This window comes from Xyrauchen texanus, chromosome 4 (genome assembly GCF_025860055.1).
Source record: "Xyrauchen texanus isolate HMW12.3.18 chromosome 4, RBS_HiC_50CHRs, whole genome shotgun sequence".
Lineage (NCBI taxonomy): Eukaryota > Metazoa > Chordata > Actinopteri > Cypriniformes > Catostomidae > Xyrauchen > Xyrauchen texanus.
The window spans coordinates 13,920,692-13,934,237 of record NC_068279.1 but is presented as its reverse complement, the minus strand read 5'-3'; the positions used below and the strand labels follow the sequence as shown (position 1 = coordinate 13,934,237).

General features: G+C 37.0%; 1 protein-coding gene across 1 annotated transcript; it reads left to right on the top strand.

Annotated features, from left to right (window-relative positions):
- Positions 1–634: 634 nt before the first annotated feature.
- Positions 635–12,733, top strand: LOC127642943 (myotubularin-related protein 8-like). Its single transcript, XM_052125410.1, is given in 15 exon segments — positions 635–776; positions 2,796–2,846; positions 2,848–2,919; positions 4,026–4,188; positions 4,628–4,785; positions 5,714–5,842; positions 6,382–6,516; positions 7,687–7,819; positions 7,967–8,076; positions 8,473–8,598; positions 9,739–9,788; positions 10,109–10,309; positions 10,547–10,675; positions 11,008–11,134; positions 11,212–12,733. Coding segments are annotated over 15 exon segments (1,902 nt in total). The 5' UTR covers positions 635–752; the 3' UTR covers positions 11,506–12,733.
- Positions 12,734–13,546: the final 813 nt, after the last annotated feature.

Genomic DNA, 13,546 nt, shown 5'->3' with positions numbered 1-13,546 from the left:
CAATCGTCTGTGTTCCGCAACTGCTTTTGGGTCCTTGAATAACATATAACGTGCCCCGCCCCAGATAAGTGCCAGACAAGACAGAAAGCATGGGGTGAAATGTCACCTGAGTTTCTGGACAAACTGACAGGTAGAATGCCAAGGATCTGCAAAGCTGTCATTGCTGCATGTGGATAACTCTTTGAAGAAGTTTAAGAAGTTCAGGACATTTGAGAATTTTTGATTTTTTTCAAATTGTAATAGTCATTTTTCACTTTATTAATGTCCTGGATATACATTGTGATCAGTTGAATGTCGCTTTGTTGAATAAAAGTACCAATTTCTTTCCTTACTACTTTTTACAGTTTAAAATGTAAAATGTTGAGGTTTATTGTCTTGTTCAACCATTATGTTTTTATTTTTCATACTAAAAATGCAGTTACTGTATATCTTGCAGACTGACACCAGTACACCCACAGACTTGACTAACTGTGCATTTTTTTAATTGCAGAACATTAACAAAGTAAAAAGAAAAAATATCAAGTCGTCAGGGAAATACAATGAATATAAACTATGTAGAGAAAGAGCAAAACAAGTAAACGACCATAATCACGTAACGTTTTGGAGTCTCGCGATATTTGGACAAGTCAGCTGACATGATTGTAGTCCTCGTACCAGAGAGGAGCGCAGTAATGTTGTACAATTTCCTGCAAAACATGATAACTGTGCAACGAAAGTTTAACTTGGACAGTTGGCGATAATCGAGCGAGAAGATGGAGCACATAATAACGCCAAAGGTAGGTCTTTTTCAACAGGTGTGCTCATGCAATGTTAGCAGAATTTGTGCCAGACTCTCAAAGATAGATTTGATGGGTAACTCCAAACTCTAGGAAAGTGTGGACACATGCAGGAGGCAGCGTTTAAATGTACTTTGTGTGAAGCCAGTTGGAGCAGTCAGGTTTTAATATGTCTTCACTTTGTGGACTCTTAAATTCATATTCAGAAAAATTCATGTTTAGTTCTGCTCATACACCCATCTCACAAGAGTGAGGCTGAATTGAGTTTAGTAATAATCTAGGGTTCACGACAAAAACATGAATATTTATCTAAAAATCTACATCGACGTTTTGAACCTGATGAGATAAGATGGAGGACTTTAATGAAGCCTGGCCAAATATAAGACTGGTGTAGTGTGAATTAAATATGATCACCCTGTCACATAACGCTACAAAGATATACGTGTTAGCGCGCGCGAGAGAGCCTGTGTGTGATGCATAGAGGGGACAACATTGAGGATGTTGATGTTGAATCAGCAATTCTGCAGATATTCTGAACCAGACCGACTCAGTCCACTCAAGGACACCCATTGATAATACCCAAGGGTTATGATTTTAGCACCAAACTGATCTAAATTCAACCTAATCTACCTTGGTCCATGGTCAGTCCTGAGTTTGGTATCAAGCAGAAAAACAGAATTTCGCATTCAGCTGTGTAATCCTGTTAACATCATGATCTCTTCTCATACTTATGTTTTAATGGGATAGTTCACCACAAAAAGAAAATTGTCTCATAATTTACTCACCCCCATGCCATCCCAGATGTTTATTATTTTTTTTCTTCTTCTGCTGTCTATCCCATTTTTAGAAGAATATCTCAGCTCTGTAGGTCCACACAATGCAAGTGAATAGTGGCCAGAAGTTTGAATCCCCAAAAATCACATAAACCCATATCTTCTGAAGTGATACAATAGGTGTGGGTGAGAAACAGATCACTCCTAAGTCATTATTTACTATAAATCTCATGAATCTTTGTGTCGATTCGTAATCTTTGTGCATATCACACCTATTGGTTGAGGCTGATCAGAGGTGCAGATTTATAGTAAAAAAAAAAAAAACATAAATTAGTAATATTATAGGTCTGGGTGAGAAACAGATCTATACTCACTACTTTTATCTACAAATATCCACTTTCATTTCCACATTCTTTTGTTTTTTGTGATTTGTATTCTCCATGGATATTACCAGCTACTGGTTGAGGCTGGTCAAAGGTGGAGATATATAGAAAAAAAGGACTTAAATTTAATCTGTTTCTCACCCACACCTATCATATTGCTTCAGAAGATATGGATTTAACCACTGGAGTCTTATAGATTACTTTTATGCTGGCTTTATGTAATTTTTGGAGATTCAAAGTTCTGGCCACCTTTGCATGGTATGGATCTACAGAGTTGCTATATTCTTCTAAAAATCTTAATTTGTGTCCTACTGAAGAAAGAAAGTCACACATCTGGGATGGCATGAGGGTTGAGTAAATGATGAGAGAATTACAATTTTTGGGTTTTGAACTATCCTTTTAAGAATCCTAAAAAAACGGACAAGTTTTAGCATAGTTCATAGAGTGAGAATGAAAGAATCTCAGACTTTAAACAAGCAGAATGTGTCAGACTCTAGCAAAAACACATCTTTTGTGCTGAAGTAGCATCATCTGTCATAATGATGTTTCATTGCTTGTTACTCAGTAACCAAAAAGACAAAAGTGCTGAGACACAGGCTGTACTGTCACTGGAATAACAGGATGTGCTGACAGTGTTTTAAGTTTAGTCTTAAAAGGTTCTGTAGGATTTCCTCTCTATTGTGTTACACACGGACTGGCTGATGGGTTCTGCTCCCTAAGGGTGCACAAACATCCAAACCCACAGACTTGATTGTGTCAGATTAAACCCTACAGTCATTTACTAGTGCTTTCTTTGTTAATTGAAGACTTTGAGCCAAAAGTTACAGCACTAATGCAATTAAATGCAAATTGAATTTTTATAGGTGGAGTATGTGAAGCTACAGAACAGGTACACAGAACATGAATTCACCACTTGGCACTCTTTACCTGACTGCTACTCACCTTATCTATGTGGAACAAACCAACAACACGCGTGAAGAAACATGGGTAATGTAGGCGAATGGGAATGGATGGCATGATTACGCAGCTGCAAATCTAGCTGTTGGTATAACCAACGAGAGCATAATGGATCACAATATGTCAAGGTCTTCCACTTATAGCTATAATTATTAATTTGCAGACTTAACTGTAAGGCATTTTGTAGGTTGATTTCAGCAAAAAGTTTAAGACTGAAGCTCTGTGGTGCTATAAAAACATTGCTCTGTTTGTTTGAGCAGCCAATCTAGTCTGACACAGAAACGTTAGCTCAACCAGTGGTGTCTGTTTGTAAAACCAAATTAAGGCAGGGGAAATTTTTCTGGAATTGTTCAGAAACAGTCTTTTTTTTTTTTGCAATTCTGTTTGGTGACGCTAGTAGTGCAGAAATGGCTCACTTCAGACTAAAAGGAATAGTTCACCCATCGCTGAACATTCTCTCATCATTTGTGGCTTTCTTTTGCAGAACACAAACAAAGATTTTTAGAAGAATATCTTTGATTTTGGGTGAGAACAGATCAAAACATAACTCCTTTTTTACTATAAATGTTGACATCAGCTGTCTCCTTGGTGATCATGATTTGAAAAGCCATCTAGCGCTTTGGGCATGTGTCAAGCACTTGGAAGTGTAATAGAGTTTGATATTATGATTGTGCCTATAGACTTCAATGACAAGATGTACATTGAAAAATGAGTTATATTTTGGTCTGTTCTCACCCAAAACTGAATAGATTACTTCAGAAGACATGGATAAATACACGGGAGTCTCATGGATTACTTTTATTCTGCCTTTATGTGTTTATTGGAGCTTCACAATTTTGGTCATCATTTGTTTGCATTGGATGGACCAACAGAGCTGAGATATTCTTCTAAAAATCTTCATTTGTGTTCTGCAGAAGAAAGAAAGTCATACACATCTGGAATGGTATGAGGGTGAGTAAATGTTGAGAGAATTTTGATTTTTAGGTAAAATGTTCCTTTAAATAACATATACCTGGAAATGTTTTCATTAAATGCCATCTTTGTAACATGTATGTCATTTGTTGTTGGGCCTGTTAGAAGTACACATCTAGATACATCTGATAACAGTGGTTGTATCAAACCTGTGTGTTTCAAAGGTGCTACATCATCACATTGCATCTGTGGAGAAGCTTCCACTAACCTCATCTGGATGTCCACTCCTGATCCGCTGCAAAACCTTCCAGCAGCTTCATCTGATGTTTCAAAGAGAGAGAGAGTGTCAGGATACCTACCAGTCACTGCTGCTCCTCTCTCAACCAGGTACACCCAAAATGATAATTTACTGTGTTGGTGAATAAAGTGATTCCACTGATTCAGGAGAATCAGTGGTTCAAAACAAGTTTTGTTTTTATTGAATGGAGATAACAGTTATATTATAGACAGGTTTGAGCAATTGTTAGCATTTACTCACCCTCATCTTGTTCTGAACACATCTGACTTTCTTCTTTAATACCGAAGTACTGTAAATGTTACACAGAATGACAGCCTCAATCACCACTAATTTCTTATTGCATCTTTCATTCTTACAATGAAAGTGAATGGTGACTGAGGCTGTCATTTTGCCTAACATCTTACTCTGTGTCTATCCCACTGATCATCCTGTTTTTTATATTGAAAAATTCAGTTAGATATCTGCAGAGCAACCCTATTGCATATCTGTATGCCCACAGATTTAAATAACTGTGCTTTGTTATTTCAGTCAAAGAGGAGGAATTGTATGCATTTTTCTATAATCCGCACCAAAGCCAGGAGGACAGGCAGTGGGGTTGGGAACTCATCAATGTGGCGAATGATTTCAGCAGGATGGGCCTCTCCAATGAATACTGGGAGATCAGCCACCTCAACAGGAACTATGAGGTAGCATATTTATGTGACTCTACAAATTTGCAAACATACTTTTGTTTAGAATCATTTCACAACATCCAAACTCTTAAAGAAATAGTTTCAGATGCCTCGGTCACCCTCCACTTTCATTGTATGGTAAAAAGATAGAGTGAACTGAAATGGTGATTAACCCTAATTATTTAATTCCTAGCATCTCTTTTTTTTTTTATTCTAAGGAAGTTCATATGGTTTGAGATGACATGAGTAATAACAGAATTGTAATTTTTGGTGAACTGTCCCTTTAAAGAGGCACGAGGGGGAAAAATGTCCCTTAACATGTAAGACATCATTGTACTAAGAAAGCATACTGTAAGTTTCAGAACTAACTCCTCTTACTCCTCACTGCAAAAAGAGCATTTGTTGAAACCAAGCTGCCAAAATGACTCGTTCTCTACTTCCTCCACATTGTGATGTCACACTGTGGTAGGTATTTGCATTTGACCACCTCCACAACAACACATCAACGCCTACTTTAACTTATTACATCTGTAGCCCCACCCAGCAGCAGTGAGATGGCAAGTAGAGAGCAGATTAGTCATTAGCAGAGAGCCAATCAGAACAGTGGGTGTGTACTGTCAAGTCTTAAAGGAGAAGCAGCACCAAAACCAAGCGTTTCTGTCAGAGGGTCAAAAAGAGGGTGGAAAATTATCATATTTTACAAATGTATGACCATATTAGAATTGAACCTCAAGGAACATACACATATTAAAATAATAAAAAAGGCATATCATGACCACTTTAAATGAACTAAAGATAATGAAAAATATGGTTAATAATAATGTTTTAATAAGACACACACAAAGGTACCCCAATTTTTTGTATTATTATTATTATTTTATTTGTATGTTTCCTGCATTTCCATGAGTCTTTCTTATTTTTATTTTCTTTGTCTTTTACACAGATCTGTAGCACTTATCCATCTGTCCTAGGACTCCCCAAAAGTGCCAACCTGGCTACTGTTACAGGCAGTGCCAAGTTTAGGAGCCGAGGTAGACTGCCTGCTCTGTCTTACTATCACAAAGATACAAAGGTATACACACACAGAAGAGAAATGTTGATAATGTAAATAAGTATTTTATTCAGTATTGCAAAGTATTAATAAAAATAGCTAAATCTAAATAAAATTGACTTTTTCACCAATATTTCTTTGTACTATGTATTTATTGCAATTTTTAGCCTATTGCCTTGATCTTAGAAACATTTTTATGACAAACTCTATTAGGATCAACTATAATCGAGTCATGTCTTGTGTGTTTTGAGTGAGAGGTCCATATGTGATGCACGTGATTGATTGTTTGAGAGTTGCTGCTTATGTACTGTATAGTGTTCCTAATCAGTTACCTATGAGATTCCATTTTAGTTATGCTGCTTTAAATGTTAGCTTTGTCTGTAGATTGTAGGCTGCAAGGCTGCTCACTAGGTTTTGGAACAGAGGTAATTTCTCACAGTCTGACCATTAATCACATATTGATATGTTGGATACATGTAGCAGTAGCTTCATACATGAATGTAAATGAGCTGTGTGCTTAAAGCTAACCTTATTTGTTTTTTGCATCTCGTATAACTCAGGCTGCGATCTGTCGCTGCAGTCAGCCATTGTCCGGTCTGAACTCTCGCTGTGTGGAAGATGAGCAGATGCTTCAGGCCATCAACCAAGCGAACCCCAACTGCCCTTTTATATATGTAGTGGACACACGGCCTAAGGTGCGACCTTTAACCTTAACCTTTCTATATACATAAGAGGACACAAGTCTAGGGTGGATGAAAATGTTTGTCCTTAAACGTTTAACCCTAACTGCTCTGTAGTAGAAGCATGGGGATGGTGGTATCTGTAATCTTTCACCTTTGACATCTGAATCCAACTACTCTTCTATTTGTGTAGTGAGCACAACTACAGGATCTGATACCTTAACCATGAAATTCAAGTCACAAAGGTCTGTCTGTACTTAGCACAGTGCAGTTATGCACTACACTGTACTCTGTAGTCCATATTTGTTGTCCATATATATATATATATATATATATATATATATATATATATATGTTTGTGTTCACTAACTATTGTGAATATTGTAATGTATGTGTTTCCCAACCTTTTTGTCTAAGGTACCCCCACTGTCACATCAGTGACACAGAAGTAACTCTTGATTGACACCAATATTACATAATATTAAACAAGTTCATTGCTATTATTAAAATGGATATTATTATTTTATACTGTGGTTGAAAAACGGACTCATCAAGTAACTCATTACTAAGTTATCATGCAGGTGTATTTCATTTGAGAAATATGCTTAATAATTACTGTTATTACAATTTGCTGAATATATAAAACCAAAATAAATCTTAAGATTGATTTGACAGCCCAAATATTTAAAATGAATCATTATTTTTTATTTGTTTAAACCCCTTAAACTCTGATGCATTTTATGGCTGCCGCCTGCGATTTTTACTCTCAAATTTAAACAGTGGACAGATTGCAATTATCTGTTTTTCAGATTTCATTTTGTAATTCAGATTCTAAGCTTTCAAATGGTGCCACATTTTGAGTGACTTATGTATCCAGGACCTTTACAATTCAAGCATAAACTTATCACACTCTTCTGACTCCACCATATAGTTTAAGGGGTTCAAAGCAATATTGGAATTGCTCCACAGTGTATTTACCTCACTGGTTGCAAATCACTGGTGTAAAAACTGTTCTGTTTATTGTTGTCTGTGTTTCACGTCACGTTTCACTAATGTAACTGGAGAAAATACAGTTCATTCCTTTTCCTGTTCTGTATAACAGCAATGACATTAATCCTTGACCTTAAACCTGACCTTCTGGAGATCCAGCTATGCATATGTGTCATTTATATGTGTCTTTGTCAGTTAAATGCAATGGCTAACCGTGCAGCTGGTAAAGGCTATGAGAATGAGGGCAACTACTCCAGTATCAGATTCCACTTCCAAGGGATTGAAAACATCCACGTCATGAGAAGCAGCCTGCAGAAACTGCTGGAGGGTGAGAGGACATGCTTTTTAAGTAGGATTTGAAAAATGAGCTATGCATAAGCTGATGAATGGTTGTACCTTTGTGCTCAGGTGTGAGTGTGACCTTTTTGTTTGGTACCATATGAGGTTATTTTTGGTTGTGTCTATGTGTTTCCAGTGTGTGCTCTGAAGTCCCCATCCATGAGTGACTTTCTGACAGGGCTAGAGAACTCAGGCTGGCTGAGGCACATCAAATCTGTGATGGATGCGGGTGTGTTCCTCTCCAAGGTACTGATTTTCATCTCTTAATTACATATGAGAGACACAGAGACTGGTTATCAAGAGTTATAACTGATATGCTCTGCGCAATAGTTTTGTATACATACTTTGAAAAAACTTGGGGATGAATAATTTGGCATAATCTGAGCAAAAACTTTGGAGACATCCTCATTTGGAAAAGCGGTTCATAATTATATATATATATATATATATATATATATATATATATATATATATATATATATTATATGCTTTTTGTATTCTAAAAGTGCAAAAAGTTAGCTTTTAGGGGTAGGGTTAGAATTTGGCAATAAGGTATTTATAAATAGCTTAATATAAAAACAGTGGAAGTCTATGGTATGTCTTGTATTTTGCTGAACGTGTTAACATAACTGTGTGTTATAGGCTGTATCTGAGGAGAGGGCAAGTGTGTTAGTGCATTGTTCGGATGGTTGGGACAGAACCGCGCAGGTATGCTCTCTGGCTTGCATACTGCTGGACCCATACTACAGAACCCTCAAAGGACTCCTGGTAATGACCCTGTAACCTATAACACATGACTCCAACTTAAAATGCTCACTGGCTCACAAATGTAGTCACCAAATATTCCTATTTAATTCAGAATTCATAGAATTTAGACGGTCACATTTTTTAAGTCCTGTATCCTCCTCCACATTTCCATTATTCTGATTTAAAAAAATACAATCTACAGCCTTGTCTTTAATTCATTAACAATTAGTGCTGTGAATCATTTAATTATTTTTTTTATTAACGTGTAACAAGTCAATAATGTGGGGGCCTGGGTAGCTCAGCGAGTATTGATGCTGACTACCACCCCGGAGTCGCGAGTTTGAATCCAGGGTACTGAGTGACTCCAGACATGTCTCCTAAGCAACCAAATTGGCCCGGTTGCTAGGGAGGGTAGAGTCACATGGGGTAACCTCCTTGTGTTCGTGTTTAGTGGTACTCACTCTCAATAGGGCACGTGGTAAGTTGTGTGTGGATCCACATGCTGTGAGTCTCCGCGGTGTCATGCAGAGTGAGCCACATGATAAGATGTGCAGATTGACTGTCTCAGAAGTGGAGGCAACTGAGACTTGTACTCCGCCGCCTGGATTGAGGTGAGAACCGCGCCACCACGAGGATCTAGTAAGTAGTCGGAATCGGGCATGCCAAGTTTGGGAGGAAAAAGGATTAAAAAAAAAAAATTTTTTTTAAAAGAATGTAACACCTGGAAATTTATATATAAGCCAATTTTAGCCAAAGGAGGTTGGTAAAAACATGAGGGAATTTCAGGAAGTGGAAAAAAAACAGATGCTGCATTAATTGCGTTATATATTTTTTTACTTGTTAAACCATCAACTATTAAAGGGATAATTCACCCAAAAATGAAAATTCTCTCATCATTTACTCTCCCTCATGCCACCCCAGATGTGTATGACCTTCTTTCTTCAGAAGATAACAAACAAAGATTTTTAGAAAAATATCTCAGCTCTGTAGGTCACTTAAAATGCAAGTGAATGGTGACCAAAACTTTGAAGCTTTTATTTTGGGGTGAACTAACCTTTTAATCACAGAAATGAACGTGCTAAATTTCTCAGATCTATTAATATGTTCTTTAAACAAATGTAGAAGTATTTCTCAGACATTTTGTTATTTTTATTTTTACAGGTTTTAATACAAAAGGAGTGGATCTCTTTTGGTCATAAATTCAGTCATAGGTAAGAACCTTAAATGATCTCTTAATAATGGTACTTAACCCTCAAAATAACATAACAGCTTTTAATAACAGTAAATAAACAAAGCATTAAAATAAAACAAAAGTTTAAACGAATTAATTTTGCCATTTAACTTGACCTAAAATATCTGCCAATTGTCTTTTAATGCAATTTTTCTGTCCATCATAAAAGCAATTATAATGATGTTAGTTGCTTAACTATTTGTAAAGTCTTCCATGTTTTTATCACTTCAATCACTGTTGCTGATGCCAGGTAAAATGTCAGCAGTTTACTGTTACATTATTTTTCATTTGTTGCTTTAGGTGTGGCCATCTGGACAACGATCCAAAGGAAGTGTCTCCAGTGTTTACTCAGTTCTTGGAGAGTGTGTGGCAGCTATCAGAACAGTTCCCTTGTGCGTTTGAGTTCAACGAAAGTTACCTCATAGAAATCCACAACCAGGTCTATGCCTGCCAGTATGGAAACTTTATCGGCAACTGTCAGAAAGAGAGGCTGGAAATGAAGTAAATATGAGGAAGAACTTCAAGCACACACACATTTAAAAATGACATTCATCTATTTAAGTTAAGCCAACATGAAATGTCCACGCTTCAACATTAAATGCAAATGTTCTTCATTGGCAGTGAAATTGTTACCCACACTCTCTTTAAGTTTGTTTAGTTCCTTTATATATATATATATATATATATATATATATATATATATAATACTTTGCTTCAATGTTCTGTGTGGAATTTTAGGTTGCGTGAAAAGACCTTTTCCTTATGGCCGCATCTTCTGGAGAACCAGCATCAGTATCAAAACCCCTTGTATCGGCGTTCATTAAAGTGCACAGTTCTAAGACCCAGCACTTTACCACTGCACTTCAAGTATGGATCAATTCTCAAACACATACACGGATATACCAGCTTTGGCACTATTTTGTAGATTGAACAAATGGGTGTGAATTGACAAATTTGCACTATACTGTACACAAAAACAATGCAGTGTACAATTAAAGGATGACAAATTCCACAGCGGTGCAAGGAACTTTTTCTGTGTCAAATACTGCAAGTGAGACCGGAATAATTATATTATTTAATGTGTGATGTTTACTGATTAGTGCTGAAACAAAAGAAACAAAGAACTGTTAATAACAGATGATCAACACAAAGTGTTAATGAAGAGAGATATTTAATGTGTATATGTGTTTGTGTCCAAGGTTCTGGTGCGGGATGTATAACCACTATGACAAAGGCATGCACCCAAGACAGTCTGTTCTAGAACAGCTACTGTCCCTCACTCAGAAGCAGGTAGAAGGAGAGAGGACCATGACTGATCTCCAAAGAGTAAGTTGGGTTGTGGGTGTTGTAGTTTTTGCTGGTGTGCAAAGAAATTTGACATCTATGCTGTTATCCATTTACAGCAGCTGGCAGTGGCCGATGGGGTTCTCCCTGATCCATCTGGACCAATGAACACACCTGCAGAAAAGCACAGTGAAAGTGAGAGGACACCCACCACTCCTGTTATCCAATCCAACGGAAGCTGCACTCCTTTGACTAATGGTGCTGCAGAGGAGGTGGGGCCAGATTCAGAACATTGCAAAGAGAAAGAAGGGGTGGAGCCAGCAGCCAGCGAACACGATCTGACCTCTTCAAAGGACAAACCTGTTTCTGTGGAAACCGAACATTCCAAAGAGAAGGTGAAAGAATCCTCTTGAGTCTCTATAGAAACAGAACAGACATTTTGACTGAAAACCCCAAAGAACAAATGTCCAGAATATAAGGTTGTCTCATACAGCACTTTTACCAAAGTAGAGGCCTCTACATAGGGCTAAAAAACTAAAAGGAATATGAACTAAAAAAAAAACAACAGCTGCTGCTCACCACACAACAGTTTGTGATATGTCTGTTGTTAGAGCTTTTAAGCAATAGGCACATATTTTGCATTATAATATTTGCTCACTTGAACATTCATGAAATGTTCGATCAGGTATTGAATTTGGGTTTGTTTTCTAGTGTGTGAGGCATTCAGATGGACTGTTCGAGTCAAAGCCATGTTTTGATTATGCACTTATGTGATTAGAAATCACTTATTAGTAGACCTTGTTTTTGCTTTAATGCAATTCTGATCAAATCCAACCTTTCTCCCTATTGTGCCATAGACTGCCCATTTCAGTTGGATGTGTTTTTTAATGTCTGTTTTAATTTCACTTCAGATAAAAATGTGTCCATTTTCTTTACTTTTTTTTTTTTTTTGCATGTGCATTTGAAGAGTTTGAACCCTGATGCTAATTGATATAGACACATGAGCAGCTGATCTGAAATTTAGGTAGAACACTCTAAAAGAAATGGATCAAATTGACTATTACTATATGTACTGTATGCACTATATGCCGGTACTGAGAAAAGGGAAACCGCATGCTTAATGAGTGCTGCAAATTTAATGCACTTTGCTAGACTAGATACTACTTTTGACCAAGCTTTTGATTACATAGCTCTATATTTTTGCAGAATAAGATTTTTTAAAGCCATTTTTAATAAAGGACTGGATGTGTAATGGAAATGTAGTATTGACATAGAGCCCCAACTGCTATGAATCTCAGGAGTGTTGCACATGCTCTAAATTATTTTGGTTTTGTGTGAACTGCGAGATCAACACAAATTTAAAATGCATCCTTCATGTGAAGTCATATGGTGATTTGTTTACATTTTTTTAATTGGTTAAAAGCAACCCAATAGTGCAAAGGGAATTTAAATTGTTACCAATGAAAAGTACTGAATTAATGCCAATCTGTGGATATGTTACATATTGTTTAAAAAAATATATTTTGCCTCTGTTTGTGTCAAATCATTTTATACACTTGTTCTGATTGTGCACTGTTTTGTACCACTCTTCTGCTTTAAAGCATTGAATTTGGATGGAGGTTTTCATTAAAGAAATATACCTTTTAGTAGAGCTATGCTTTATATTTTGGTAGCATTACCTTTGCATTACGCAACACTGAACCAAATCTTAACACACAATTTAAACTTAATCCAACCTACACTGTTTACAGGTTTGTCACTCAGAGGAAGCATAGGAAGCATATTGTTCTCTACAGAACAATAATGGGGGGTTTTCAATCAGTGGGTGTTTTCAAATCTGGATGGGCGATTTTCAGCTATCCAATGAAACTAGGGAATCTCAATGTAGTAATCAGTGTGTGCGTCCAAACAGGATGGACGTTTCAGAATTATCCAATGAAAGTAGGGGATATCAATATAGTAAGCAAATCGTGTAAAGCGATTGAAAAACGCCCATCCCGATTTGAAAACGCCCATTGTTTGGAAACGCCTACTTTTGTGCTGAAGAGGTATACAAGTTTTGATTAAATCAAGTATAGGTTCCTGTGGAACAGTAATGGGTGTTTTCAAATCAGTGGGGGTTTTCAAACTTGGATGGGCCCTTCTAAACTAACCATTGAAATTAGGGAATCTCATCGGTTTGAAAACCCCCACTGATTGGGAAAAGAACATTACTATTCTGCAGAGATATGAGTCTCGTTAAAGCCCAGTGTAGTGAGTGGGCGCACAGCGCCCCTTCTGGCCGCTCACAGAACATATTTCGCTTCTGACTGTTCGAGTGGTCGTCGGTCTTGGGGTGAGTGTTCTTAAAAAAAAAACAACACTTTAAATACCTGATATGTGGTCTTATTCTATGTTCTTAGTTATTTCTATCGCTAAAATTTGTGTTTGTTTGAAAGCAGTGCGATGAGAGCG